The sequence below is a fragment of the Pristis pectinata genome, chromosome X, assembly GCF_009764475.1.
Source record: "Pristis pectinata isolate sPriPec2 chromosome X, sPriPec2.1.pri, whole genome shotgun sequence".
Lineage (NCBI taxonomy): Eukaryota > Metazoa > Chordata > Chondrichthyes > Rhinopristiformes > Pristidae > Pristis > Pristis pectinata.
The window spans coordinates 13,612,187-13,637,614 of record NC_067450.1 but is presented as its reverse complement, the minus strand read 5'-3'; the positions used below and the strand labels follow the sequence as shown (position 1 = coordinate 13,637,614).

General features: G+C 49.1%; 1 protein-coding gene across 1 annotated transcript in view; it reads left to right on the top strand.

Moving 5' to 3' along the window:
* Positions 1–25,428, top strand: part of LOC127567050 (natural resistance-associated macrophage protein 2-like) — an 80,259-nt gene that overhangs the window by 37,340 nt on the left and 17,491 nt on the right. Inside the window, exons 8-12 of the mRNA XM_052009715.1 lie at positions 6,398–6,465; positions 8,848–9,003; positions 12,297–12,455; positions 14,369–14,455; positions 22,278–22,397. Coding sequence (XP_051865675.1) covers positions 6,398–6,465; positions 8,848–9,003; positions 12,297–12,455; positions 14,369–14,455; positions 22,278–22,397 — 590 coding nt within the window. The remainder of the gene's footprint in view (positions 1–6,397; positions 6,466–8,847; positions 9,004–12,296; positions 12,456–14,368; positions 14,456–22,277; positions 22,398–25,428) is intronic.

The window sequence follows — 25,428 nt, the reverse complement described above, 5'->3', positions numbered from 1 at the left end:
TGTAATAGTGTTACACTAACCGCTACATACAGAATGTGAACTACCTGAAGATGACCGAGGCAAAAGAGTGATTGTTGAAAATGTGAGATGCAAACAGAAAAGGCAGGTTATCTGAAACTGGAGAATTCAGTGTGGAGTTCTGAGGGCTGTGATGTGTCCAGTCTGAAGGTGAGGTGCCCTTCCTGAGCTTACGTTGGGCTTCGTTGAAACAGTGCAGGAGAAAGGGGTCAGAGGGGGAGTGGGATGGAGAATTAAAGTGACAGGCAGCTGGAAGGTCAGGGTTGTCCTTGTGGACCAGACTGAGTAGCTCTGCAAAATGGTCACCCGATGTGTGTTTGGTATCTCCAGCATAGAGGAGAGCACATTGTGAACACCACATGCAGTACACGAGGTTAGAAGAAGTGGAAGTGAATCACTGCTTCGCTTGGAAAAACTGTTTGAGTTCTTGGATGGTGGGAAGGGAAGGGGTGAGAGGACGAGTGTTGCATTGGCTCTGTTTGCATGGGAAGGTGTAGTAAGAAGGGAAATGACTGGTGGAGATGGGCCAGAGAGTCACAGAAGGAGCGATCCCTTTGGAATGCTGAAAGGAGGAAGGAGTGGGATCCATCTGGTGGCGTTACAATGGAGGTGGTGAAATTATGGAAATGCTCTCTGACACCTCCTCATACCTGCCCATCAAGGACTCCACCACTGAAGATCAGGCCATCATCTCCCAGAGTCACCGACCTCGAGATCTTCCCTCCAGCCTCTCGGTCCCCCATCCCCACACACAGCCTGCTTCCAGATCCTCTCCGATCCACAGGCAGGACTGTCCATTGTCTCAGCTCTTGCCCCAGAGGACTTGCTTCTTCCTACCATGACTCTACGTCCTCCCCTGACCCAGTCCCTTCCCACTTACATCGGCGGTGTTTCCGTTGCCCTCGGTTCCCAGTTTTCTGGTTCCAACCAGTTCATTTTCACCACAGACGTCCAAACCCACTACACCTCCATCCACACCAGTCCCCCTTTATTTCTTCCCTGAACAGAGGACCAACCAGACGCCCTGCAGTCCACACTCATTCACCTGCCTGAGCTCATTCTCGCTTTGGACAACTTCGCATTCAACCCCACTGCCTTTCTGCAAATGGGAACCCGCATGGGCCCAAACTACACCTGTGTCTTTGTGGGACATGTGGAACTGTCCTGAGCCCAGCCCTACTCAGGCCCCCCTTCCTCAACTCTTCTTCCACTACATGTTGGGTTGCCCGCTGCTCTCGTACACATTCTGGACCAAGTGAATGAACACAGCAGGTGGCTGGCCCAATTTGCACACAGCTTTGAGTGAGAGCATGATGCAGATGCTGTGAGTTGTCCGCCAACCAAGGCTGCACAAAATGGAGACCCAGGGTAATGGTACTGAAGGAATTGTAAAACAAGGCTATGGAAGAACACCAGGGTCACTGAATGTGAAGGCAGTGGCTATTGGCCTGCCAGACGGACTGAGTTATGGAGAGAGGTTGAGCAGGCTGGGACTTTTTTCATTGGAGTGTAGGAGAATGAGGGATGATATTATGGAGGTGTATAAAATCATGAGGGGCATAGATAGGGTGAACGCACTCAGTCTTTTTCCCAGGGTTGGGGAATCAAGAACTAGAGGATGTAGGTTTAATGTAAGAGGGGAGAGATTTAAAAGGGACCCGAGAGGCAACCTTTTTCACCCAGCGGGCGGTGAGTGTATGGAAGAGGAGGTGGTTGAGGCAGGTACATTAACAACATTTAAAAGGCACTTTTAAAAGGATAGGAAAGGTTCAGAGGGATATGGGCCAAACATGGGCAAATGGGACTGGCTTAGATGGGAATCTTGGTCGGCATGGACCAGTTAGGCCGAAGGGCCTGTTTCCTTGCTGTACGATTCTAAAACCTAAAACTAAATCTACGATTCTGTAAAATCTAAAGTCAAGATAGAGAAAAGCTATCTCCCCAGATGCTCTAAGTCTGGAAAAAGGACAGAAAATGCTAAGGTCAGTCAGCATCTGTGGAGAGAGAGACAGTTAACGTTCCACATCCTTCACTTCTTGTGCCAGATTGGGCTGAACAAGACTTCACCAGAACTGGGGAAGTGAGAGAACGCGAGTGTGCTCAGCTTCAGAGAGGGAGAGGGGACCAGGGTTGTCCAGGTGATACGATGCTTTCTGATTAATAGGTGGATAAATGTGTTGAGGATAAGTGTGCTGGAACTGTGAGAGGTAGAAGACAGCAGTTTCTGGAAATCTGAAACAAAAGAAAAAGCTGGAAATTCCCAGTGGATCAGGCAGTGTCCGTGGGGAGTGACCACGATGAAGATCACAGAGTGTGAAAACTAGTGACATCATTCAATTTATAAATCCGCTGTCATTTGATGTTTCTTTTTGAAGGAAAAGGGGAAACATTGTGGTGTCTTTAATATCAGTTGTGAACAATAATTGCTTCTCTAAAGCAGTCACCTTTTGAGCATTGTATGGTACAATGACTCCCTGCTCTCTGGGCCAGTCTCAGAGACAGTCAGTGAAGGGCCCCTGTACAAACTGCGTACACAGTGTCTCCTCATCTATCTGTCTGTACCTCTGCGACAGCCATCATTGGAACCCACTGAGCCCACACACTTTACAACTTATTGAGCTGAAAATCTTCTCGGATCATTTTCCACAGACGTGTTAATGACAAAGTAGATGTGGGCAATTTTTCAGCCTCTCCACAAACCCGTGTTGTGTTGTAGCTGGGTTTGGCAGTGGTACGTGGCCGGTGACCATCCGACAACTCGACCAGATCGGCGTTCACATGGGCACTGAGGTCAGTGGCAATGGGCCCCACCCCAACCTGTATGGTGAGGGTGGAACCCCTCAGTGTGTTCACTGGCCCACACATTAGATGGTCCATTGGAGCCATACAATCAATGATTCGACATCTCAGAGAGAGTGGGTGGGGTGGGGGTGGTCGGGGACAGGGAGGGGGAGCTGAAGGCAAAGATAGGAGACTGGAAAAAGAAGAGAGAATGAAAGGAGCTGGGCGTGAGGGTGACAGATTAGATGTGTGTGTGTGTGCGTGTGCGTGCGTGCACAAGTGTGTGTGTGCACGAGTGTGTGTGTGAGTGTGAGTATGTGTGTGTGCGCAACTGTGTGTGTGCACAAGTGTGTGTGTGCTAGTGAGTGTGAGTGTGTGTGTCTCTCTGTGTGTGAGTGTGTGTGTGTCTGTGTGTGTGCATATGAGTGTGTGTGCACGTGAGTGTGTGTGTGCGTGAGTGTACGTGTGTGTACATGCGAGTGTGTGTGTGTCTCTCTGTGTGCCAGTGCGTGTGTCTGTGTATGTGTATGTGTGTGTGTGCAATTTTGTGTGTGCATGTAAGTGTGTGTGTATGAGAGAGTGTGTGTGTATCTGTGTGTGTGTATGTGAGTGTGTGCACACAAGTGTGTGTGTGAGTGTGTGTGTGCACGTGAGTGTGTGTGTGTCTGTGTGTGTGAGTGTGTGTCTCTGTGTGAGTATGTGTGTGTGTGCGCAATTGTGTGTGTGTGCACGCGAGTGTGTGTGAGTGTGTGTGTGTGTGAGAGAGAGAGGGAGAGAGCATGTGAGTGAGTGGGAAAGGGGGAGAGTTTGTTCAATAAGGTTGGAAATTATGATCCTGGAAGTTATAGACCGGTGAGTCACATCAGTGGTGGGGAAGCTCATGGAGAGGATTCTTAGGGATAGGATTTATTGGCATTTGGAAAACCATGGGCTAATTAGGGACAGTCAGCATAGCTTTGTGTGGGCCAAGTCATTTCTTATTAATTTTATTGAGTTTTTTGAGGAGGTGACGAAGGTGATTAATGAAGGTAGAGCTATGGACGTTGTCTACGTGGATTTTAGTAAGGTGTTTGACAAGGTCCCTCATGGGAGGCTCATCCAGAAGATTAAGATGCATGGGACCCACGGTGACTTGGCCGTTTGGATTCAGAATTGGCTTGTCCGTAGAAGACAGAGGGTAGTGGTCGACGGGACTTATTCTGGCTGGAGGTCTGTGACTAGTGGTGTTCCGCGGGGACCCGTACTGGGACCTCCACTGTTTGTGATATATATGACTTGGATGAAAATATGGATGGGTGGGTTAGTTTACAGATGACACAAAGATTGGTGGTGTTGTGGATAGTGTAGAAGTTTGCCAAGGGATACAGTGGGATATAGATTGGTTGCAGATATGGGCAGAAAAGTGGCAGATGGAGTTTGATCCAGGCAAGTGTGAGGTGCTGCACTTTGGGAGATCCAACATAAAGCAAGAGTGCACAGCTAATGGCAGGATCCTTAACAACATTGATAAACAGAGGGATCTTGGGGTCCAGGTACGTGGCTCCCTAAAGGTGGCCACACAGGTTGATAGGGTGGTAAAGAAGGCATACGGCCTGTTTGCCTCCATTAGTTAAGGCACTGAGTTCAAGAGCCAGGAAGTTATGTTGCAGCTTTATACAACTCTGGTTAGGCCACATTTAGAGTATTGCATTCAATTCTGGTCGCCTCATTACAGGAAGGATGTGGAGGCTTTGGAGAGGGTGCAGAAGAGGTCCACCAGGATGCTGCCTGGTTTGGAGGACATGTGCTGTGTGGGGAGCTTGGATAAACTTGGGTTGTTTTCTCTGGAGCAGCGGAGGCTGAGGGGAGACCTGGTGAAAATTTAAAAAATATGCGAGGCATAGATAGAGTAGACAGCTGGTATCTTTTTCCCAGGATTGAAATATCTAGTACTAGAGGGAAAGTTCAAAGGAGATGTGCCGGGCAAGTTTTTTACACAGAGAGAGGTGGGTGCCTGGAACGTGCTGCCAGGGGTGGGGGTGGAGGCAGATATGATAGAGGGGTTAAGAGACTCTTAGATAGGCACATGGATGTGCAGAGAATGGAGGGATATGGTGAATGTGCGGGGAAGAGAGATGAGATTATCTAGGAGTCATTGATTTAATTAGTTGGGCACAACATGGTGGGCCGAAGGGCCTGTCCTGTACTGTGCTGTTTTATGTTCTGTGTTAAGGTTAATTAACAAGAACCAGCTGCATGAGGAAACAATCGTGTTTTCATATCCCTTTCAGAATACCTTCATAGCCAATGAAATGCTTTTGCAGTGTCATTGGATCTACCTGAGAGACAGACAATGCCTTAGGTTAACACCTCAACCACAGGTCAGCGCCTCTGACAGTGCAGCACTCCTTCAGTACTGCACTGAAGAGTCAGACAAGACTTTTGTACTCAAGGTTCTGCAATGGGGCTTGAAGTCGGAACCCTCGGACTCAAAAAGCAAGAATACTGCACGTGTGCACTGGGGATGCCCACTCTCCACTCTCCCCCTCTCTGTGGGACCACACTCCCTGTGTACTCTTCCACAGTTTGTCCTTTCAGCAATCCTCGGAAGGAGTAAGCGATAGATAACAGAGCACAGACATACGTGCACTCTCGCCTCCCAGCTGGGACACTGAACTCTGCGTCAGTTTAAACAGAGCCGTAACCAACTTTTATTTCATCGGCTATTGTCCTGATAATGGTCGAACAGTATTCCTTGTCCTTATTCAGGTGATCCTTGTCCTGGTTACAGTGTTCAATTACAGCTGTTCAATTTACATAGAACATAGAACATAGAACATATAACAATTACAGCACAGTTCAGGCCCTTCGGCCCACAAAGTTGTGCCGAACATGTCCCTACCCTAGAAATTACTAGGTTTACCCTTAGCCCTCTATTTTACTCAGCTCCATGTACCTATCTAACAGTCTGTTGAAAGACCCTATCGTATCAGCCTCCACCACCGTTGCCGGCAGCCCATTCCACATACTCACCACTCTCTGAGTAAAAAACTTACCCCTGACATCTCCTCTGTACCTACTCCCCAGCACCTTAAACCTATGTCCTCTTGTGGCTACCATTTCAGCCCTGGGGAAAAGCCTCTGACTATCTACTCTATCAATACCTCTCATCATCTTATACACCTCTATCAGGTCCCCCCTCATCCTCTGTCTCTCCAAGGAGAAGAGTTCCCTCAACCTGCTTTCATAAGGCATGCTCCGCATCCCAGGCAGCATCCTTGTAAATCTCCTCTGCACCCTCTCTATGGCTTCCACATCTTTCCTGTAGTGAGGCGACCAGAACTGAGCACAGTACTCCAAGTGGGGTCTGACCAGGGACCTATATAGCTGCAACAATACCTCCTGGCTCCTAAATTCAATTCCCCAATTGATGAAGGACAATACACCATATGCCTTCTTAACCACAGAGTTAACCTGTGCAGCCGCTTTGAGCGTCCTATGGACTCGGACCCCAAGATCCCTCTGATCCTCCACACTGCCAAGAGTCCTACCATTAAGACTATATTCTGCCAACATATTTGACTGACCAATTTCTCAATTCACCACAATTTCTCCTCAGGTCTGAGAAAACTGGAAGCTCTCTTTGGGTTCCTAATTACAGTAATGGCCATCACGTTTGGCTATGAGGTAAGAGAAGGTGAAGTTGGTTTCTTTGAACTGAATTTTTAAAATTTATATCCATGTGGTTGCCTCACTACTTTTTATTAATTTTTCTCTGGGGTCTGGGTGGCAATGCCAAGGTCACTATTTATTGTCCACCCTTGAGAAGGTGGGGCTGAGCTGTCTCCTCGAACCGCTGCAGTCGTCCTGGTGAAGGTGCTCCCACGGTGCTGTTGGGGAGGGAGTTCCAGGGTTTACACCCAGTGACAGTGAAGGAACAAAGATATGTTCCCAGGTCAGCCTGTTGTGTGACTTAGAGGTGTTCCCTGTGCCTGCCTGCCCTTGTCCTTCTAGGTGGGTTTGAGACAAGGAATTGCACTACATTATCAGGCTTGGATTTGCTTTTATTTTTTGCACTTCTTTTCATAATACTTCTGAATCTCACTGAATTGCAGATTCTTGATTTGGTATTGGCATTGGTTTATTATTGTCTCATGTACCGAGGTACAGTGAAAAACATACCGATCATATAGACCAATTCATTACACAGTGCAGTTACACTGAGTCAGTACAGAGTGCATTGAGGTAGTACAGGCAAAAACAATAACAGTACAGAGTAAAGTGTCACAGCTACAGAGAGAGTGCAGTGCAATAAGGTGCAAGGTCACAACAAAGTAGATCGTGAGGTCATAGTCCATCTCATCATATAAGGGAACCGTTCAATAGTCTTATCACAGTGGGATAGAAGCTGCCCTTAAGCCTGGTGGTAGGTGCCCTCAGGCTCCTGTACCTTCTACCTGATGGAAGAGGAGAGAAGAGAGAATGACCCGGGTGGGTGGGGTCTTTGATTAAGCTGGCTGCTTCACCAAGGCAGCGAGAGGTAAAGACAGAGTCCAAGGAGGGGAGGCTGGTGTCCGTGATGTGCTGAGCTGTGTCCACAACTCTCTGCAGTTTTCTTGCGGTCCTGGGCAGAGCAGTTGCCGTACCAAGCCGTGATACGTCCAGATAGGATGCTTTCTATGGTATAAGTTGCCTGACACAAGTGCAGTGTTTTGCTAATGGAGACACAAGAGACTGCAGTTGCTGGAATCTGGAGCAGAAGTCCTGATACAGGGTTTTGACCTGAAACGTCGACAATTCCTTTCCTCGCACAGATGCTGCTCGACCCACTGAGTTCCTCCAGCAGATTGTGTATTGCTCCAGTGCTTTACTAAGTTTGCCAATACAGGGTTCAGCCCCCAGGAGCCCATCTGGGGCCTGATGTTCAGGATCCTGAAGTTCTATTCGAATATGAATGGATTGAAGTCAAGTAAATTTGGTTGCGACAATCAATGATACAAGATGATTGCATGAACGTCTTCATTCTGCTAGGGAAAAATTCAGTTATGTAACTGGATAGCCCAGTCTGAATGATCAAGCCACACAATCAACATAAGTCTCTTCCAGTTTCTGTCTCTGAAAACTTTATTGGATGTGCAAGCCATAATCCCCACCCCCGAGAAGGACACGGGCGGCAGGGACAGGGGAACACCACCACCTGCAGGTTCCCCCCCAAGTCACGCACCGTCCTGACCTGGGAACATATCTTCGTTCCTTTGTCGTCACTGGGTCTAAACCCTGGAGCTCCCTCCCCAACAGCACCGTGGGAGCACCTTCACCAGAAGGACTGCAGCGGTTCGAGGAGGCAGCTCACCCCCACCTTCTCAAGGGGTAATTGGACATGGGAAATAAATAGCCAGCAACTCCCACATCCCGGAAATGACTTCTAAAGAACGGTTTCCCGGTTAGATTCCTCAACACTTTCCGTACATTCGTGTAACTAAAGACAGAGAACGCTGGAAACACTCAGCATGTCAGGCAGTATCTGCAGAAAGAGAAACGGTTAACATTTCAGATCAAAGACCCTTCGCCAGAACTGGGGGAGGGAGAAGTTAGCTGAAGTTGGGAGAGGAAGTTGGGGGAGGGATGGAGATAGGACAAAGGGAAAATCTGGAACAGGGTGAGGCCAAATGGGTTAAGGTGGCAGTTGGGAACAGAATACGTTCCTTTGTCTGTGTTATGTGTTGCTTAGCGCAGGGCTATGGGATGTTCCCAGGAGAGAGGAAAACTGAGTAAAATCCCAGACTGATCCTGTGCCTCCAGCTTGCATTGGGCCTCACTGAGACAGTCCAGGGGGCTACAGACTGAGAGGTCAGAGTGGCAGTGGGGTGGAGAATTAAAGTGACAGGGGCTTCACAAAGGGATCACCCAGTCTGTGTTTGGTTCCTCCAGTGTAGAGGAGACCACAGTGTGAACACCGAATGCAGTGCCCTTTGGTTCTTTGATATTCATTTACTGTACACTTGTGCCTGAGCGCACAGGGTGGGGTGCACCATGACTCACCTGACAGACTGTGTTCTCTGCCCACAGTATGTGACGGTGAAGCCAGACCAGCGACAGTTGCTGAAGGGGATGTTTGTGCCCGGCTGTGACAACTGTGGAAGCCAACAGCTGCAGCAGGCGGTTGGCATCGTTGGCGCTGTGATCATGCCCCACAACATCTACCTGTACTCGGCCCTGGTCAGGGTGAGTATCCATTCACTGTACAACTCCTACTTTAATTTGACTGTCCAAAATGCATCACCTCACACATATTTCAGTTGAAACCTATTTGCCATTCCTCAGCCCATCTCCTGAACTGATCAAGATCTCTTTGCAATTCATTGTAACCTGCTTCACTATCAACAAGACACCCTAATTTAGTATCATCAGCAAACTTGCTAATTGTGCCATGTACATTCATATCCAAATCACTTACAAACATAACGAATAGCAGAGGTCCCAACGCTGACCCCTGGGGCACCCCACTAGTCACAGGCCTCCAGTCGGAGAATCGACCTTCAACCATCACCCTCTGCTTCCTATCATGGAGCCAATTCTGAATCCACCTCACTGGCTTCCCCTGAATCCCATGTGATCTAACCTTCCAGATCAGCCTGCCATACGGGACCTTGTCAAAGGCCTTGCTGAAGTCCATATAGACAACATCCACCGCCCTACCTTCATCTATCCCCTTAGTTACCTCTTCAAAAAATTCCAAAAGATTCATAAGACATGACCTGCCACGCACAAAACCATGCTGACTATTGCTAATCAGGCCTCGACTATCCAAGTGATGGTAGATCTCGTCCCTCAGAATTCCCTTTAGTAACTTCGCTACAACTGAAGTCAGGCTCACCGGCCTGTAGTTCCCTGGCCTGTCCTTGTTACCCTTCCTGAACAATGGAACAACATTGGCCACCCTCCAGTCTTCTGGAACTTCTCCAGTGGCTAACGACAAAACAAATATCTCTACAAGGGCCTCCGTGATTTCTACCCTGGCCTCCCATAAGGTCCAGGGGTGGACTTGGTCAGGCCCTGGGGATTTGCCCACCTTAATGTGCTTCAAGGCTGCAAATCCCTCCTTCCTCATAGTATGCATATAATCCAAGACCTCACTACTTATTCCCCTCATTTCTCTGGCGTCCATGATATTCTCCATTGTAGGAGAAATAGACATTAAAAATCTTGGCCATCTTGGTCCTGATGGTCTTTAAGAGGACCTAGTCTCTCTCTAGTCATTCTTTTACTGTTAATATAACTGAAGAACCTCTTGGGATTATCTTGCCCTCATTTAACTTCCCAAAATGCATCATTTAGCACTTGTCTGAGTTAAATTCCACCTGCTATTCCTTTGCCCACTTTCCAGTTGATCTAGATCCTGTAGATGACGTCTACTGCCCTGCCCTCAGCAATCCTCTTGGTCACCTCTTCAAAAAAGTTAAATAAAGTCGAGGGACACGATTTCCCACGCACAAAGCCGTGCTGACCCTCCCTAATCAGTGCCTGCCTTTCCAAATGCAGGTAGATCTTGTCTCTCAGAATCCCCTCCAGTAACTTCCCCACCACTGATGTTAGGCTCACCGGCCTGTAGTTCCCTGGCTTGTCCTCGCAGCCTTTCTTAGATAAAGGTCAACATTACCCACCCTCTGGTCTTCCAGTACCTCACCTGTAGCTAACGAAGATACAAATATCTCTGCCAGGAACCCAAACAATTTCTTCCCTAGCTTCCCACAATGTTCTCGGAGACACCTGGTCAGGGCCCGGGGGTTTATCAACCTTTATGCCCCTCAAGGCCGCCAGCACCTCCTCTTGTTTAAAAGCCACTGGCCTGCTGCTCACTGGGAATAGAGCAGTGAGCAGCTGCCAACAGAGGAAGTTTCAGTGGCACCTGGCGCACCTGCTTGTGGGGAGGGTGGTTAGGAGCTAGGAGTGTGGGGCAGGGAAGGCCGTGGCTTTTCTCATGGATCCTGCTCTGACCCTGCTTCCTCTAGAGCTGATCTGAATCAGCGACATTGGGCAAAGGTCATCTTCTGAATGAGTGCCCAACCCTGCCAGTTTTAGCTGCCTGCTTACCTACTTTCCAAACCTTGCTCCCTCAGAAAAAGGTGATTCAAAGCTCCCACCCGAGACTTCCAAGCACTCCCCGTAGAGAGTATGTGTCCCTCAGTATCCCAAGTAAAAACAACTCAATGTGGTTGCACAACAACACAAGAAAACCGGAGCAGGAGGAGGACACTCGGCCACTCAAGCCTGCCCCGCCATTCAATATGATCACGGCTGATCCACTCCAGGCCTCATCTCAACTGTGCCAGTTCCCCATTCCCCTCTGTTCCTCGATTATCAAATATCTATCCACCTCCACTCTAAATACTTCTAATGATCCAGCTTTCCTCACCCACGGGGGTAGATAATTCCAGAGATTAATCCCCCATTTGTTATTTGTGGGATCTTGCTGCGCATCAGTTGGCCCCCCTGCGTGCTGCCAAAACAAAAGCCTTCTTGTGCTTCAAGATGTTTCTGACTGAAGCTTTGTGATTAGGTGAAACACTGAGGGGGCAAAACCAGGGAGGGAATTGAGACTGTGGGACTAACTAGAACTGATGTTCTCTCCCTCTCTCTCTCTCCCTCCCTCTCTCTCTCCCTCCCTCTCTCTCTCTCCCTCCCTCTCTCTCTCCCTCTCTCTCCCTCTCTCTCCCTCTCTCTCTCCCTCTCTCTCTCCCTCCCTCTCTCTCTCCCTCCCCCTCTCTCTCTCCCTCCCTCTCTCTCTCCCTCCCTCTCTCTCTCTCCCTCCTTCTCTCTCTCCCTCCCTCTCTCCCTCTCTCTCCCTCTCTCTCCCTCTCTCTCCCTCTCTCTCTCTCCCTCCCTCTCTCTCTCCCTCCCCCTCTCTCTCTCCCTCCCTCTCTCTCTCCCTCCCTCTCTCTCTCTCCCTCCTTCTCTCTCCCTCCCTCTCTCCCTCTCTCTCCCTCTCTCTCTCCCTCCTCTCTCTCTCCGTCCCCCTCTCTCTCCCTCTCTCTCCCCCTCTCTCTCTCACTCTCTCCCTCCCTCTCTCTCTCTCCCTCCTTCTCTCTCTCCCTCCCTCTCTCTCTCCCTCTCTCTCCCTCTCTCCCTCCCTCTCTCTCTCCCTCCCTCTCTCTCTCCCTCCCTCTCTCTCTCCCTCCCTCTCTCTCTCCCTCTCTCTCCCTCTCTCTCCCTCTCTCTCTCCCTCCCTCTCTCTCTCCCTCCCTCTCTCTCTCTCCCTCCCTCTCTCTCCCTCTCTCTCTCTCCCTCTCCCTCTCTCTCTCCCTCCCTCTCTCTCTCCCTCCTTCTCTCTCTCCCTCCCTCTCTCTCTCCCTCTTTCTCTCCCTTCCTCTCTCTCTCTCCCTCCCTCTCTCTCCCTCTCTCTCTCTCTCTCCCTCCCTCTCCCTCTCTCTCCCTCTCTCCCTCTCTCTCTCCCTCTCTCTCCCTCTCTCTTCCTCTCTCCCTCTCTCTCTCTCCCTCTCTCTCCCTCTCTCTCTCAGTCCAGGGATGTGAATCGAGCCAATAAGAAGGAAGTGAATGAGGCAAATCGTTACTTCTTCATCGAAGCCTGCCTGGCTTTGTTTGTGTCTTTCCTCATTAACGTCTTTGTGGTCTCGGTGTTTGCGGAAGCCTTTTATAATCAGACCAACGCGCAAGTGGTGAGTGTGGGAGTGGGCACACTCCAAGCAGCAAAACCTGCATGTGCCGGTGCCCAGTCATTGCACGCTGACACCATGGTTTGAGCAGGACTGTGGCTGGGCTGTCACTGACACTTTCTGCCATCCTTGTTCATGGTCAGTCACCCCTGTCCTGCCCAATAAAGTACTTTCGAGTCAAAGGCTCACAGTCATACATCACGGAAACAGGCCCTTCAGCCCAACCGGTCCATACCGACCAAGATGCCTATCTATGCTAATCCCATTTGCCCACATTTGTCCCGTATCCCTCTAAACCTTTCCCATCCATGTACCAGTCCAAATGTCTTTTAACTGTTGTTAATGTACCTGCCTCACCCACTTCCTCTGGCAGCTCGTTCCACACACCCATCACCCTCTGGGTGAAAAAGTTGCCCCTCAGATCCCTATTGAATCTCCTCCCTCTCGCTTTAAACCTATGCCCTCTAGTTCCTGATTCCCCAACCCTGGGGAAGAAGGCTCCAGCAAAGAGAGGGGGCGGCAGGGCGATGGACTACATTTGTCCTCAGCTCCATCCAAAGGTACGCCCACTGGCAAGTTCAATACTTAAGGCTGCGTGTGTCCTGCAGTCAGAAGCAAGTCAAGGGAACTATTCACTCACTCTGCTCCATGCACTGTCTGTGAGTCTCGATGCCAGATTTTGTAACACCCGAAATGTTAACATTTTAGCTCCCCCAGCAGAGGAGCTGATACTTAGGATTGGGTAAGCTGTACTGTTGGAATTCCGAAAGCAAGAGCTGGACAGTGATTGCAATTACTTGTCTGTACAATAAGTCTGTCGGCAGCTGAAGTCATTTACTCTGGGCTCCTAATGCTTCACATTTGTAACCGTTTGCCAGAGTGACTTGGTCACGTGTGGATGCCACAGTGCTGAAACCCTCTTGATGTCTTTTCAGTGTCAGTTTGCACTGTGTTTTCTGCCCTGTGTTGTGATGCTGAGTGCCACCAACAGTGGTACAGAAATGTGACATGGTTTTAAAGAGAAAAGACCCCGAGAAAAGACCATATCTGGAAGCATAACGATGAGTTGGAGTACAGGAAGGAGACAGAGAGCCTAGTGATATGGTATCATGACAACAACCTTTCCCTCAGTGTCAGCAAAACAAAAGAGTTGGTCATTGACTTCAGGAAAGGGGGCGGTGTACATGCACCTGTCTACATCAATGGTGCTGAGGTCATGAGGGCTTGAGAGCTTCAAGTTCCTAGCAGTGAACATCACCAACAGCCTGTCCTGGTCCAACAACATAGATGCCACGGCCAAGAAAGCTCACTAGCGTCTCTACTTCCACAGGAGGCTAAAGAAATTTGGCATGTCCCCTTTGACACTCACCAACTTTTATTGATGCACCATAGAAAGAATCCTATCTGGATTATCACAGCTTGGTACGGCAACTGCTCTGCCCAGGACCGCAAGAAACTGCAGAGAGTTGTGGACACAGTTCAGCACATCACAGAAACCAGCCTCCCCTCTATCTATACCTCTCACTGCCTCAGTAAAGCAGCCAGCATAATCAAAGACCCCACCCAGCCGGGTCATTCTCTCTTCTCTCCTCTTCCATCAGGCAGAAGATACAGGAGCCTGAGGGCACGTACCACCAGGCTCAAGGACAGCTTCTATCCCACTGTGATAAGACTATTGAACGGTTCCCTAATATGATAAGATGGACTCTTGACCTCACAATCTACCTTGTTATGACTTTGCACCTTATTGTCTACCTGCAATGCACTTCCCTGTACTACCTCAATGCACTGTGTAATGAATTGACCTGTACGATCGGTATGCAAGACAAGTTTTTCACTCTACCTCGGTTCAAGTGACAATAATAAACCAATACCAATACCAATAGCAATACCATTCACCATTTTTTCTCTTGCAGCATGAGGTGTGTTCAAACAGCAGTAGTCCACATTCTGATCTCTTCCCAGTCAATAACGAGACTCTTGATGTCGATATTTACAAAGGGGTAAGTACGCCAGAGGAACCTGTACTCGTGAATGCGTCTTAATGGGCTGTTTTTCAGTCAGTGCATTTCTTTGCAATTCATTACAGCTCTTTCCAACTATTTAATGGGTTTTTTTGTTTCCCTTGACAGGTCTTTGAGCTCAAAAGGGTTTTTATAAATCTTTCAGGATATCCTTATAGATCTAACAGGTCTGCGTTACACGGTCTATGCATTGTAATTTTTACCTTTGCACCATTTTCTGGGTCATTTACTAGTCTGTACAGATCTATTAGGGACATGGGAATGGTGTAAGAATTCGTTCTCATACCTCTAAGGTAATAGCAGCATGCAGTTGAAAACAGACAGCCAGGAGTGGACCATGACTTCAGCCACATCTAGTGGCCCTCTCCCAGGCTAGGACAACCAGATCTCCGTGGTGAATGTCCTCAATGAGCTGCTGGCCTGGCTGGGCTTGTTACTGACTCAGTGGTCTGGACACGGGCTGCGCGCCGGAGAGGGCAGTGCCTAACAGCCACAGGCAGAGGATAGAACAAAAAGCTAAACAGCTAGAAATCTGAAAAAAAAACAGAACATTCTGGAAATACTCAATGGTCAGGCAGCATTGTGGAGAGGAAAAAACAGAGTGAACTTTCAGGTTGACAATCTTTTGTTGTTCTGATACAGACGAGAAAGGATGGTTATCTAAAATTGTTGAATTCAGCATTGAGTCCTGAGGGCCACAGTTTGCCGAGGTGAAGATGAGGTGTTGATCCCTGAGCTTATACCAGGCTTCATTGGAACAGCACAGGAGATAACAGACAGAGGCCGGAGTGGGAGTGGGATGGTAGATTAAAGTGACAGTGTTGCACTTACGGGCTGACTCAAGGTGATCCTGGCCTTCAGTCCCACACCATCCTTCACTGCACTCATTGCTTCAACAAACACCAAATATCACAAGCTCCAACAGTTCCTCAAGTCCAATACTCCTCCATTCCTTCCAACCATTCACTTTCCTTTGAGCCGAAATCTCCTCACAATCTTTGTCCTTGCTGCACCTTCACCATCCCTTCTGATTGTCCCCTCCCTGATCCCGAGCGATCAGTCCTCAGCAGGAGTCTCCGCTTCATCTCCCGACATCCCCGTCTAATGAATCCTTCCACCAACTGGGTCCACTTCTTGGCCAGGAATCTTCAGCCCTGACTGTTGGTCCTTTCTCGAGTCTTCAGAATTCCTGAAAAACATGGTCCCTTCCCACAATTTTTTTGATGTTACTTTAATGACTGCATTGGTACTCTTTCCTTGAATGCTAAAAGATGAACTCTTGGACTCTTGATCTCTCAATCTACCTCATTGTGGACCTTGCACTTTATTCGTCTACTGGCACTACACTTTCTTTGTAACACTATACTCTGCATTCTGTTTCCCTTTTTACTACCTCAATGTATGGCAGATTTGCGGATGACACCAAGATAGGGAGGCATAGTGGACAGCGAGGAAGGCTATCAAAGCTTGTAGCGTGATCTGGACCAGCTGGCAAAATGGGCTGAAAAATGGCAGCTGGAATTTAATGCAGACGTGTGAGGTGATGCACTTTGGGAGGATAAACCGGGGTAAGACTCACACAGTGGGACACTGAGGTGCGCGGTAGAACAAAGGGACCTGGGAATACAGGTCCACAGTTCCTTGAAAGTGGCGTCACAGGCAGATAGGGCCGTAAAGAGAGCCTTTGGCACATTGGCCTTCGTAAATCAGGGCATAGAGTACAGGAGTTGGGATGTTATGTTGAAGTTGTACAAGATGTTGGTGAGGTCTTATAGAGGTATACAAAACTATGAGGGGTGTAGATAGTGTGAATGCACGCAGGCTTTTTCCCCTCAGGTTGGGTGAGACTAGAACTAGAGGACATAGGTTTAGGGTGAAAGGTGAAATATTTAAGGGGAATCTGAGGGGGAACTTGTCACTCAGAAGGTGGTGCGAGTGTGGAATGAGCTGACAGCGGTAGATGTGGGTTCAATTGTAACATTTAAGAGAGGTTTGGACAGGTGCATGGATGGGAGGGGTTTGGAGGGCTATGGTCCGGGTGCAAGCAGGTGGGACTAGGCGGAAGATCAGGTCGGCATGGACTGAATGGGCTGAAGGGCCTATTTCTGTGCCGTAGTGGTCTGTGACTCTATGATCTGTCTGGATGGCACGCAAACAACAGCTTTCACTGCATCTCTGTCCCTGTGACAATCATAAACCAATCACCAATTTCCACCCTGCCCACCTCTCTGAGCTCTTCCCCTCCCTCTATCTCCAACTCAGGGGGTAGGTGGGTGACCAATATCCATCACACTCCCACCTATCTCAGCTCCAACCCCTCCCACCCTGCTTCCTGCAAGGATCCATTCCATTCTCCCAGTTTCTCCAGCTCCATTATGTTTATTCCAATGATGAGACTTTCCACACCAGTGCCTCTGAAATGCCTTCCTTTTTCCTTCACCACGGTTTTCCCTTTATGACATTGTCAGGGTTTTGGTGGAGTCACAGTGTGGAAACAGGCCCTTGGCCTAACTAGTCCATGCCAACCATGGCACCTACTTGAGCTGGTCCCACTTGTCTGCATCTCCCTCTGAACCTTTCCTATCCATGAACCTGTCCAAATGTCTTTTAAATGTTGTAATTTTCCCTTCATCAACCACCTCCTCTGGCAGCCCGTTCCATATCCCCACCACCCTCCCTGTGAAAAAGTTGCCCCTCAGATCCCTTTTAAATCTTTCCCTTCTCACCTTAATCCTGTGCCCTTCAGTTTTAGATTCCCCCACCCTGGGGAAAAGACTGTGACCATTCACCTTATGATTTTATAAACCTCGATAAGGTCACCCCTCAGCCTCCTTCGCTCCAGGGAAAACAGTCCCAGCCTGTCCAGTCTCTCCTTATAACTCAAGCCCTCCAGTCCCAGTAACATCCTGGTGAATATTTTCTGCATCCCTTCCAGCTTAATGACACCTTTCCTGTAGCTGGGCGACCAGATCCGCACACACTACTCCAAGTGTGGTCTCACCAACGTCCTGTACAGCTGTAACATAACATCACAACTGTTGTACTCAGTACCCTGACTGATGTAGGCAAACATGCCAAACACTTTCTTCCCCACCCTGTCTACCTGTGTCACCACATTCAGGGAACTATGTACCTGTACCCCTGGGTCTCCCTGTTCTACAACACTCCCCAGGGCCCTGCCGTTCACTGCGTGTGTCCTGCCCTGATTTAACTTCCCAAAATGCGTCACTTCACACTTGTCCGAGTTAAACTCCATCTGCCATTCCTTGGCCCACTTCCCACAATGTCCAAGGATACACTTGGTTAGGCCTCGGGGACTTATCCACCTTTATGAGCTTTAAGACAGTCAGCACCTCCTCTTCTGTAATGTGGATATGTTTCAGGACATCACTGTCCTCTTCCCTGAGTTCCCTCACTTCCATGTCCTTCCCCACAGTAAATACAGATAAGAAATATTCATGTCAGACTTCGGCCATCTCCTGTGGGTCCACACATGGACAACCACACTTATCTTTAAGGGGCCCTATTTCTCTCCACGTAACCCTTTTGCTCTTAATATACTTGTAGAATCTCTGAGGATTCCCCTTTACCTTATTTACCAAAGGTATCTCATGTCCCGTTTTTGCCCTCCTGATTTCCCTCTTAAGTGTACCCTTACATCTCTTGTACTCCTCAAGGGATTCACTTGATCCCAGCTGCCTGTACCGGGTATACACCTCCTCCTTTTTCCTGACCAGAGCCTCAATGTCCCTCGTGAACCAGGGTTCCCTACCCCTGCCAGCCTTGCCCTTCACTCCAACAGGACACACTAACCTTGAACTCTCCCCATCTCACGTTTAAAAGCCACTTGCCAGATGTCCCTTTACCTGCAAACAACCTCTCCCAATCAACCTCTTCAAGTTTCTGTCTAATGTCTTCAAAATTTACCTTGCCCCAATTTAGGACTAACTTCTGGACCATTTCTGTCTTTTTACGTAACTATTTAAAACTAACAGAACTGTGGTCACTGGTCCCACAGTGCTCCCGAACTGACACCTCAGTCACCCGCCCTGCCTCATTTTCCAACAGGAGGTCCAGCGTTGCCCCCTCTCCAGCAGGGCCGTCTACATACTGCTTGAGAAAACTTTCCTGGACACACTGAACAAATTCTGCCCCATCCAATCCCTTAGCACTGTGGCAGTCCCAGTCAATGTGAGGCAAGTTCAACTCACCTCCCATTACAACCCTGTTATTCCCACACCTACCTGTGATCTCCCTGCATATTTGTTCCTCTCATTCCTGCCGACTATTGGGGCCTATAGTACAATCCCATCAATGTGATCACATCTTCCTCTTTTTATGTTCTGCCCATGTGACTCAGGATATCCTCTCCAAATACTGCCGTGATGTTCTCCCTAACCAATATCACAACTCCCCTCCTCACTTCCCTCCACCTCTATCACGCTGGAAGCACCTACCCCCGGATCTACCTGCTTCTCCGGTAGTGCGACAATATCCCAGTCCCATGTCCTGAGTTCACCTGCCTTACCTGTCAGGCTTCTTACATTAAAGCAAATGCTGTTGAGTCCATCAGACTTTCCTCACTCCCCGTCCTGCCCCTGACTGCCTTGTCCACTGGACTTGCTTGCTTTAAACTCTGTATTTGCCTCAACTTTCTCAGCTGCTCCATGACTGCCTTGGGTCCCACCACCTCCTCCCCCCACCCCCAGCCGACAGATGTGTTTAAACCCTCCCGAGTAACACTAGTAAATCTCACCCACCACAATACTGGTCCCCCTCCAGTTCAGGAGCATCCTGTCCCTCTTGTACAGGTCACCTCTGCCCCAGAAGAGATCCCAGTGGTCCAAGAAACCTGACTCCCTGCCCCCTGCGCCAACTCCTCAGCCACCCACTCATCTGCCCTGTCCTCCTATTCCTGCCCTCACTAGCACAGGGCGCCGGGAGTAACCCAGACATCACAACTCTTGAGGTTAACCTTCTGCCTCACTCCTTATATTCACTCTGCAGGATCTGATCCAGTTTTCTACCCATGTTGTCGGTACCAATGTGCACAACCACCTCTGGTTGCTCACGCTGACCCCTGAGACTGTTCTGCAACCGATCAGAGACGTCCTTGACCCTGGCACAGGGAGACAACACACCATCCTGGAGTCTCGTTCGTGGCCACAGAATCTCCTATCTGTCCCCTCCCTGTGGAGTCTCCTGTCACTACAGGTGTCCCTATCACCACCCTCCCCTGTTGTACATCAGAGCCAGTTGTGGTGACACAGACCTGGCTGCTGCTCTCCTCTGAAAGGCCATTCACCCCCAGCAGCATCCAAAACAATATACTGGTTAGTGAGGGGACTGGCCCCAGGAGGACCCCGCACTCCCTGCCTACCCCCTCCACCTTCACTTGCTGCCTGTGCCTTCGACACAAGCACCTCCCTAAAGCTCCTGTCCATCACCCTCTCAGCCTCACGGATGCTCCTGAGTGAGTCCAACTGCAGCTCCAGCCCCTCGATACAGTCGGTCAGGAGCTGCAGTCGGACACACTTCCCACAGGTGGAGTCACCAGGGACACTGGAAGGTTCCCTGATCACCCACATCCTGCAGGAGGAACATGTGACGGCCCTGACTGTTGTGTCGAAACCACGAGGAATACAGAGGAAAGTGAGAAATCTTATCTCATCTTACCCTTACCACTGCTCAACCTCCTTACTGAAGCCCCTTTCAACAAAGCCTCAGCACTTACACCTGAAAACAGCCATCTCTGTGGGAAGAACTCCCACTGGAAAATTCTCTTACACACAACACAAGGTGTCGTGCACAATTGAATCAGCCTCCACGCTGCACAGAGAGTGTAGTGGGTGGGGTGAAGGAATCTGGGGAGGTGATAGAGTGGAGTGGGATGCTGGAAAGGAAAATGAAAGTCACACCTGCAGATGCAACCCTTGCATTGAGAGCAGGGCCCTCAGCCTAGTTCATTGCCTGTCGTGGTCTGCGGCTGTGGAGCCCGGGGCTTGGAACCTTGAGTTCCCGTCTTTTTGGCAGGACAGCACCAGAGCCATGAGTTCAACCCTGACCTCCGGCACTATCTGTGTGGAGTTTGCACGTTCTCCCTGTGACCATGTGGGGTTCCTTGGGTGCTCTGGTTTCCTTCCACATCCCAGAGACATGCGGATCGGTGGGTTAATCGGCCGCTGTAAATTGTCCCCAGTCTTGGGTGGTGGGGGGGGGGGGGGGAGGATGGAGGTGTCAGGATGGGTTAAGATTCATGTAATTGGGTGGTGGATGGTCAGTGCAAACTCGGTGGGCCAAAGTGCCTGTGTCCATGCCACTTCTCTCTCTGATTCTCTGCTCATTTGCAACCTGGCCACCAATAGCTGGTTGCCGTGGTGGGGTGTGGGTCACGATCCAGTGGTAGGGAACAGAGTTGGGGTCACAGCCCAGTAGGGGACGGTGAGGATTTGGGTCCTTACAAGTCAAGGGCCTTTGCATGTACCTGAAGTCTACAGATTTGAACAGGTGTTCACAGCTGTAAATTGAACTAAACACTACAATCATATTAATCTTTGCAAACAGTTCCAGGTCATTATGTTTCTCTGAGCTTTTGAAAGTCTTTACGGATTCCAACAGGCCATTGCAATAGCGTCGGGCTTTCCCTGGGAATTCCATTGATTACTTCAGTGATATTTACCTATCTCAACAGATGATCACAAGTCTTCACACTTCTTTTCAAGTCTTTCTGCTTTGTAACCGATATGTACAGACATTTATAAACTTTACAGGACTTTCTGCATCTTTATTGAAATCTCTTCCTCCGTTTAATTCTTTTCATACACAGGGTGTTGTATGAAACAGTGTTGTATGAACTCTTTTCATACATACAACATTATTTTTTATTTACTGGCTTTCATGCATCTTTCTGTACGTACAGTATATGGGTCTTCATTAGTTCACAAGGGTTTCTAAAAGTCTGAACATGCTGAGTCTCTTGGTCTGGGGATGATAGACGATCTTATGGATCTTTACATATTTTCACGTCTACTGGATTTTACAAGACTTGCAGGTCTGCTCTTTTCAGTTCTTTATGAATCTCTGCAGATTATTGCAAATCTTTACAAGGTTGCATCAACTTTTGCAAGCCTTCTGGAGAATTTTCCTGGGTACTTTCAAGGCCTTATAGGGCCTCTCTGACACTTTTGAGACTCTACGTGTCTTTCCACATGCTCTTGGGTATTTGCAGGTTTTTAACGAGTCTTTATGGCCTTCTGAGAGATAATAACCAGAGAGGCGTGATGGATGGTTGGAGAATGGGATGCAGTGGTGTTCTGAGGATAACTGATGTATCTGCTGTACACTAATGTCCTCAACCAGAACACACGGCACAATTTCAAAGTCTGCAGATGAACCAAACGTTAAAGTTTAACAACGGTAAGGGTGAAAGATACAGACTTGCTGAGTGATCTGGGCAACAGACGGTACAGGACATTTTAGTGGGTAAAACTGTCAGGTTATGTGGGAAGTGAACAACAGCAACAGTCAGTGATTCATTTCAGATCCTGGACTTTGCAAATGGAAGTACAGAAACAGGGATGTCATTCTAATCACATTCACTGGGGTGGCTCCAGGAATAAGGGGTCAGAGTTAGAGAGGGCAAGAGGAGAAGCTCAGGCTGAGTGACAAGGGAGTACTGACAACCTGAGAGAAGTTCCTTTCCTTCCAGCGACAGGAGCACTTGCCACTGAAGTCCAGAAAACAACCAGATCAACAACATCACTGCACTCGTCAGTTAACCATCCTTTTCTTTTGACCTCAGGGTGTGGTGTTGGGCTGCTATTTTGGAGCTCCTGCCCTCTACATCTGGGCCATTGGTATCCTGGCTGCAGGTCAGAGTTCAACCATGTCAGGGACATACACTGGACAGTTTGTCATGGAGGTAATCATTGACTTTGTTTCCTAAACTGCAAATAAAAGAGAACACGGAGGTGTACCGAGAATAAATACTTTTAAAGAAGTACAAGACTCAACCACGAGCACTGGGTCCAGTTCTGGTCTCTCCCATCGTGAGCACTGGATCCAGTTCTGGTCTCTCCCATCGTGAGCACTGGATCCAGTTCTGGTCTCTCCCATCATGAGCACTGGATCCAGTTCTGGTCCCTCCCACCATCAGCACTGGGTCCAGTTCTGGTCTCTCCCACCATCAGCACTGGATCCAGTTCTGGTCCCTCCACTGTCAGCACTGGATCCAGTTCTAGTCAGTGGGATACAATGGTCAGATTCAGGTGCTGGGGATAATATGGAGAGTCGTCACATGGCCAAGCCCTAATGTTGTGGATCCAAAGCTCTGGTCAAAACATTGCACCTCTGGAATCCTGAAACAAAAGTGAAAAATGCTGAAAGTCTCAGCAGGTCAGGCAGCATCTGTGGAGACAAAACTTGAGATGGTGTTGCAGGTCTGAGGCCCCTTGTCAGAACTGGGAAAGAGCGACCTGCCTTCCCTTTCAGACGCTCTGTTTTCCAATTCTGACAAAGGGTGTCCAACCTGAACACCCACAGGTGCTGCCTGACCTGCTGAGTTCCTAGCTAGCACTTTCTGTTTTTATTCTGAGACGAGAGAAACCTAATCTTTTCACATGGGAATGGAGGTAATTGAGCAAAAGCATTCTGAGTATTGAACAGGGTGAATGAGGTTAATCTGGAGGACTGCCTCTACATAAAATTGATTTCAAGCAAATTTTGTGTTGATTAGGAGGCAAAGGAAGTGGAATGGGTGGCAGGTCATAGAACATGGAACACAGAAAAGTACAGCACAGGAACAGGCTCTTCGGCCCACAATGTTGTGCTGGACTAATTAAAATAAACAAATCCCTTCTGCCTCCATCCCCACCCCTGGCAGCACATTCCAGGCACCCACCGCCCTCTGTGTAAAAAACTTACCCTGCACATCTCCTTAGAACTTACCCCCTCTCGCCTTCAATGCATACCCTCTGGTATTAGACCTTTCAACCCTGGGAAAAAGATACCGGCTGTCTACTCTATCTATGCCTCTCATAATCTTATAAACCTCTATCAGGTCTCCCCTCAGCCTCCGCCACACCAGAGAAAACAACCCAAGTTTGTCCAACCTCTCCTTATAGCTCATACTCTCCAATCCAGGCAGCATCCTCGTGAACCTCTTCTGCACCCTCTCCAAACCTTCCACATCCTTCCTGTAATGGGGTGACCAGAACTGTATGCAATACTCCAGATGCAGCCTAGCCAGAGTTTTATAAAGCTGCGACATAACCTCCTGAGTCTTGAACTCAGTGCCTCGACTAATAAAGGCAAGCATGCCGTACGCCTTCCTTACCACTCTATCAACCTGTGCAGCCACTTTCAGAGAGCTATGGACTTGGACCCCAAGATCCCTCTGTACGTCAACCCTGTTAAGGATCCTGTCATTAACTGTGTACTGTCCCTTTACATTTGATCTCCCAAAGTGCAACACCTCACACTTGGCCTGATTAAACTCCATCTGCCATTTCTCCGCCCATATCTACAACTGATCTGTATCCCGCTGTATCCTTTGGCAACCCTCTACACTGTCCACAACACCACCAATCTTTGTGTCATCTGCAAACTTACAAACCCACCCATCCATGTTTTCATCCAAGTCATCACAAACAGCAGGGGTCCCAGTACGGATCCCTGCAGAACACCACTAATCACAGACCTCCAGCCAGAATAAGTCCCATGGACCACTACCCTCTGTCTTCTATGCACAAGCCATTTCTGAATCCAAATGGCCAAGTCATCGTGGATCCCATGCATCTTAATCTTCTGGATGAGCCTCCCACGAGGGACCTTGTCAAACACCTGACTAAAATCCATGTAGACAACATCCACAGCTCTACCTTCGTCAATCACCCTCATCACCTCCTCGAGAACCTCAATCAAGTTAGTAAGACACAAATTACCCCGTACAAAACCATGCTGACTGCCCCTAATTAGGCCATGGTTTTCCCAATGCTCATAAATCCTATCCCTAAGAATCCTCTCCAATTGCTTCCCTACCACTGATGTGAGACTCACCAGTCTATAGTTTCCAGGATTATCCCTATTTCCCTTTTTGAATAATGGAACAACATCAGCTACTCGCCAGTCCAAACACTAAATCATTTGTCACTCGGACTGGACCTTACGAAGGACTGGTGGACTGCAGCCTTTGTTTTTTTGGGGTGAATAAACACAGCTGGGTCAGCTAGGATGCCTCAACATATTCACCCCGTGACAATCCAGAAAGCCCTGTCACACAGCCAGCAACTGAGGGGGAGGGAAGAGTCAGTCAGAAGCAGAGACACAGGAGACAGCAGACACTGGAATCTGGAGCAACGAACGATCTGCTGGAGGAACTCAGCGGGTCGAGCAGCATCTGTGGGAGGAAAGGAATTGTCGACGTCTCAGGTCGAGATCCTGCATCAGGACTGAGAGTGGGGAGGGAAGGTGGCCGGTGTAGACAGGAGAGGGTGAGGGGCGAGACAGGGGCTGAGGAGTGGTGGAGGATGACGGGCAGGTGGAGACAGGTAGGGGAGGGGAGGGGAGGGGTGGAGTTGGGAGGCAGAGGCAGGTGGGTGATAGATGAACACAGACACAAATAAAGGCAGATGGAGCGAGGTGTGGGGAGGGGAGGGTGAAGGTGGAGACGGCTGCGGGAGGGGGATAAGCAGGAACACAGAGGGCTGCCAGTGCTGGGCCCTGATAATGGGAACCATCAGGGGAGAGGTGTATGGCAGGTAGAACCAGAACCAGACGGGTGGGGAGGGGGCGGGGGAGGTGGGTTGATGGAACTGGGAGGGGGAGTGGGACGAAAATGAGTGATCCAGGGCTGGAGGGGAGGGGTATAGGAAGAGGGTCAAAAATGGGAGGAGTAGAGGAGAATTGGAAGGAGGGGTGGGAGACGAGGGTTATCTGAAATTGGAGAATTCAAT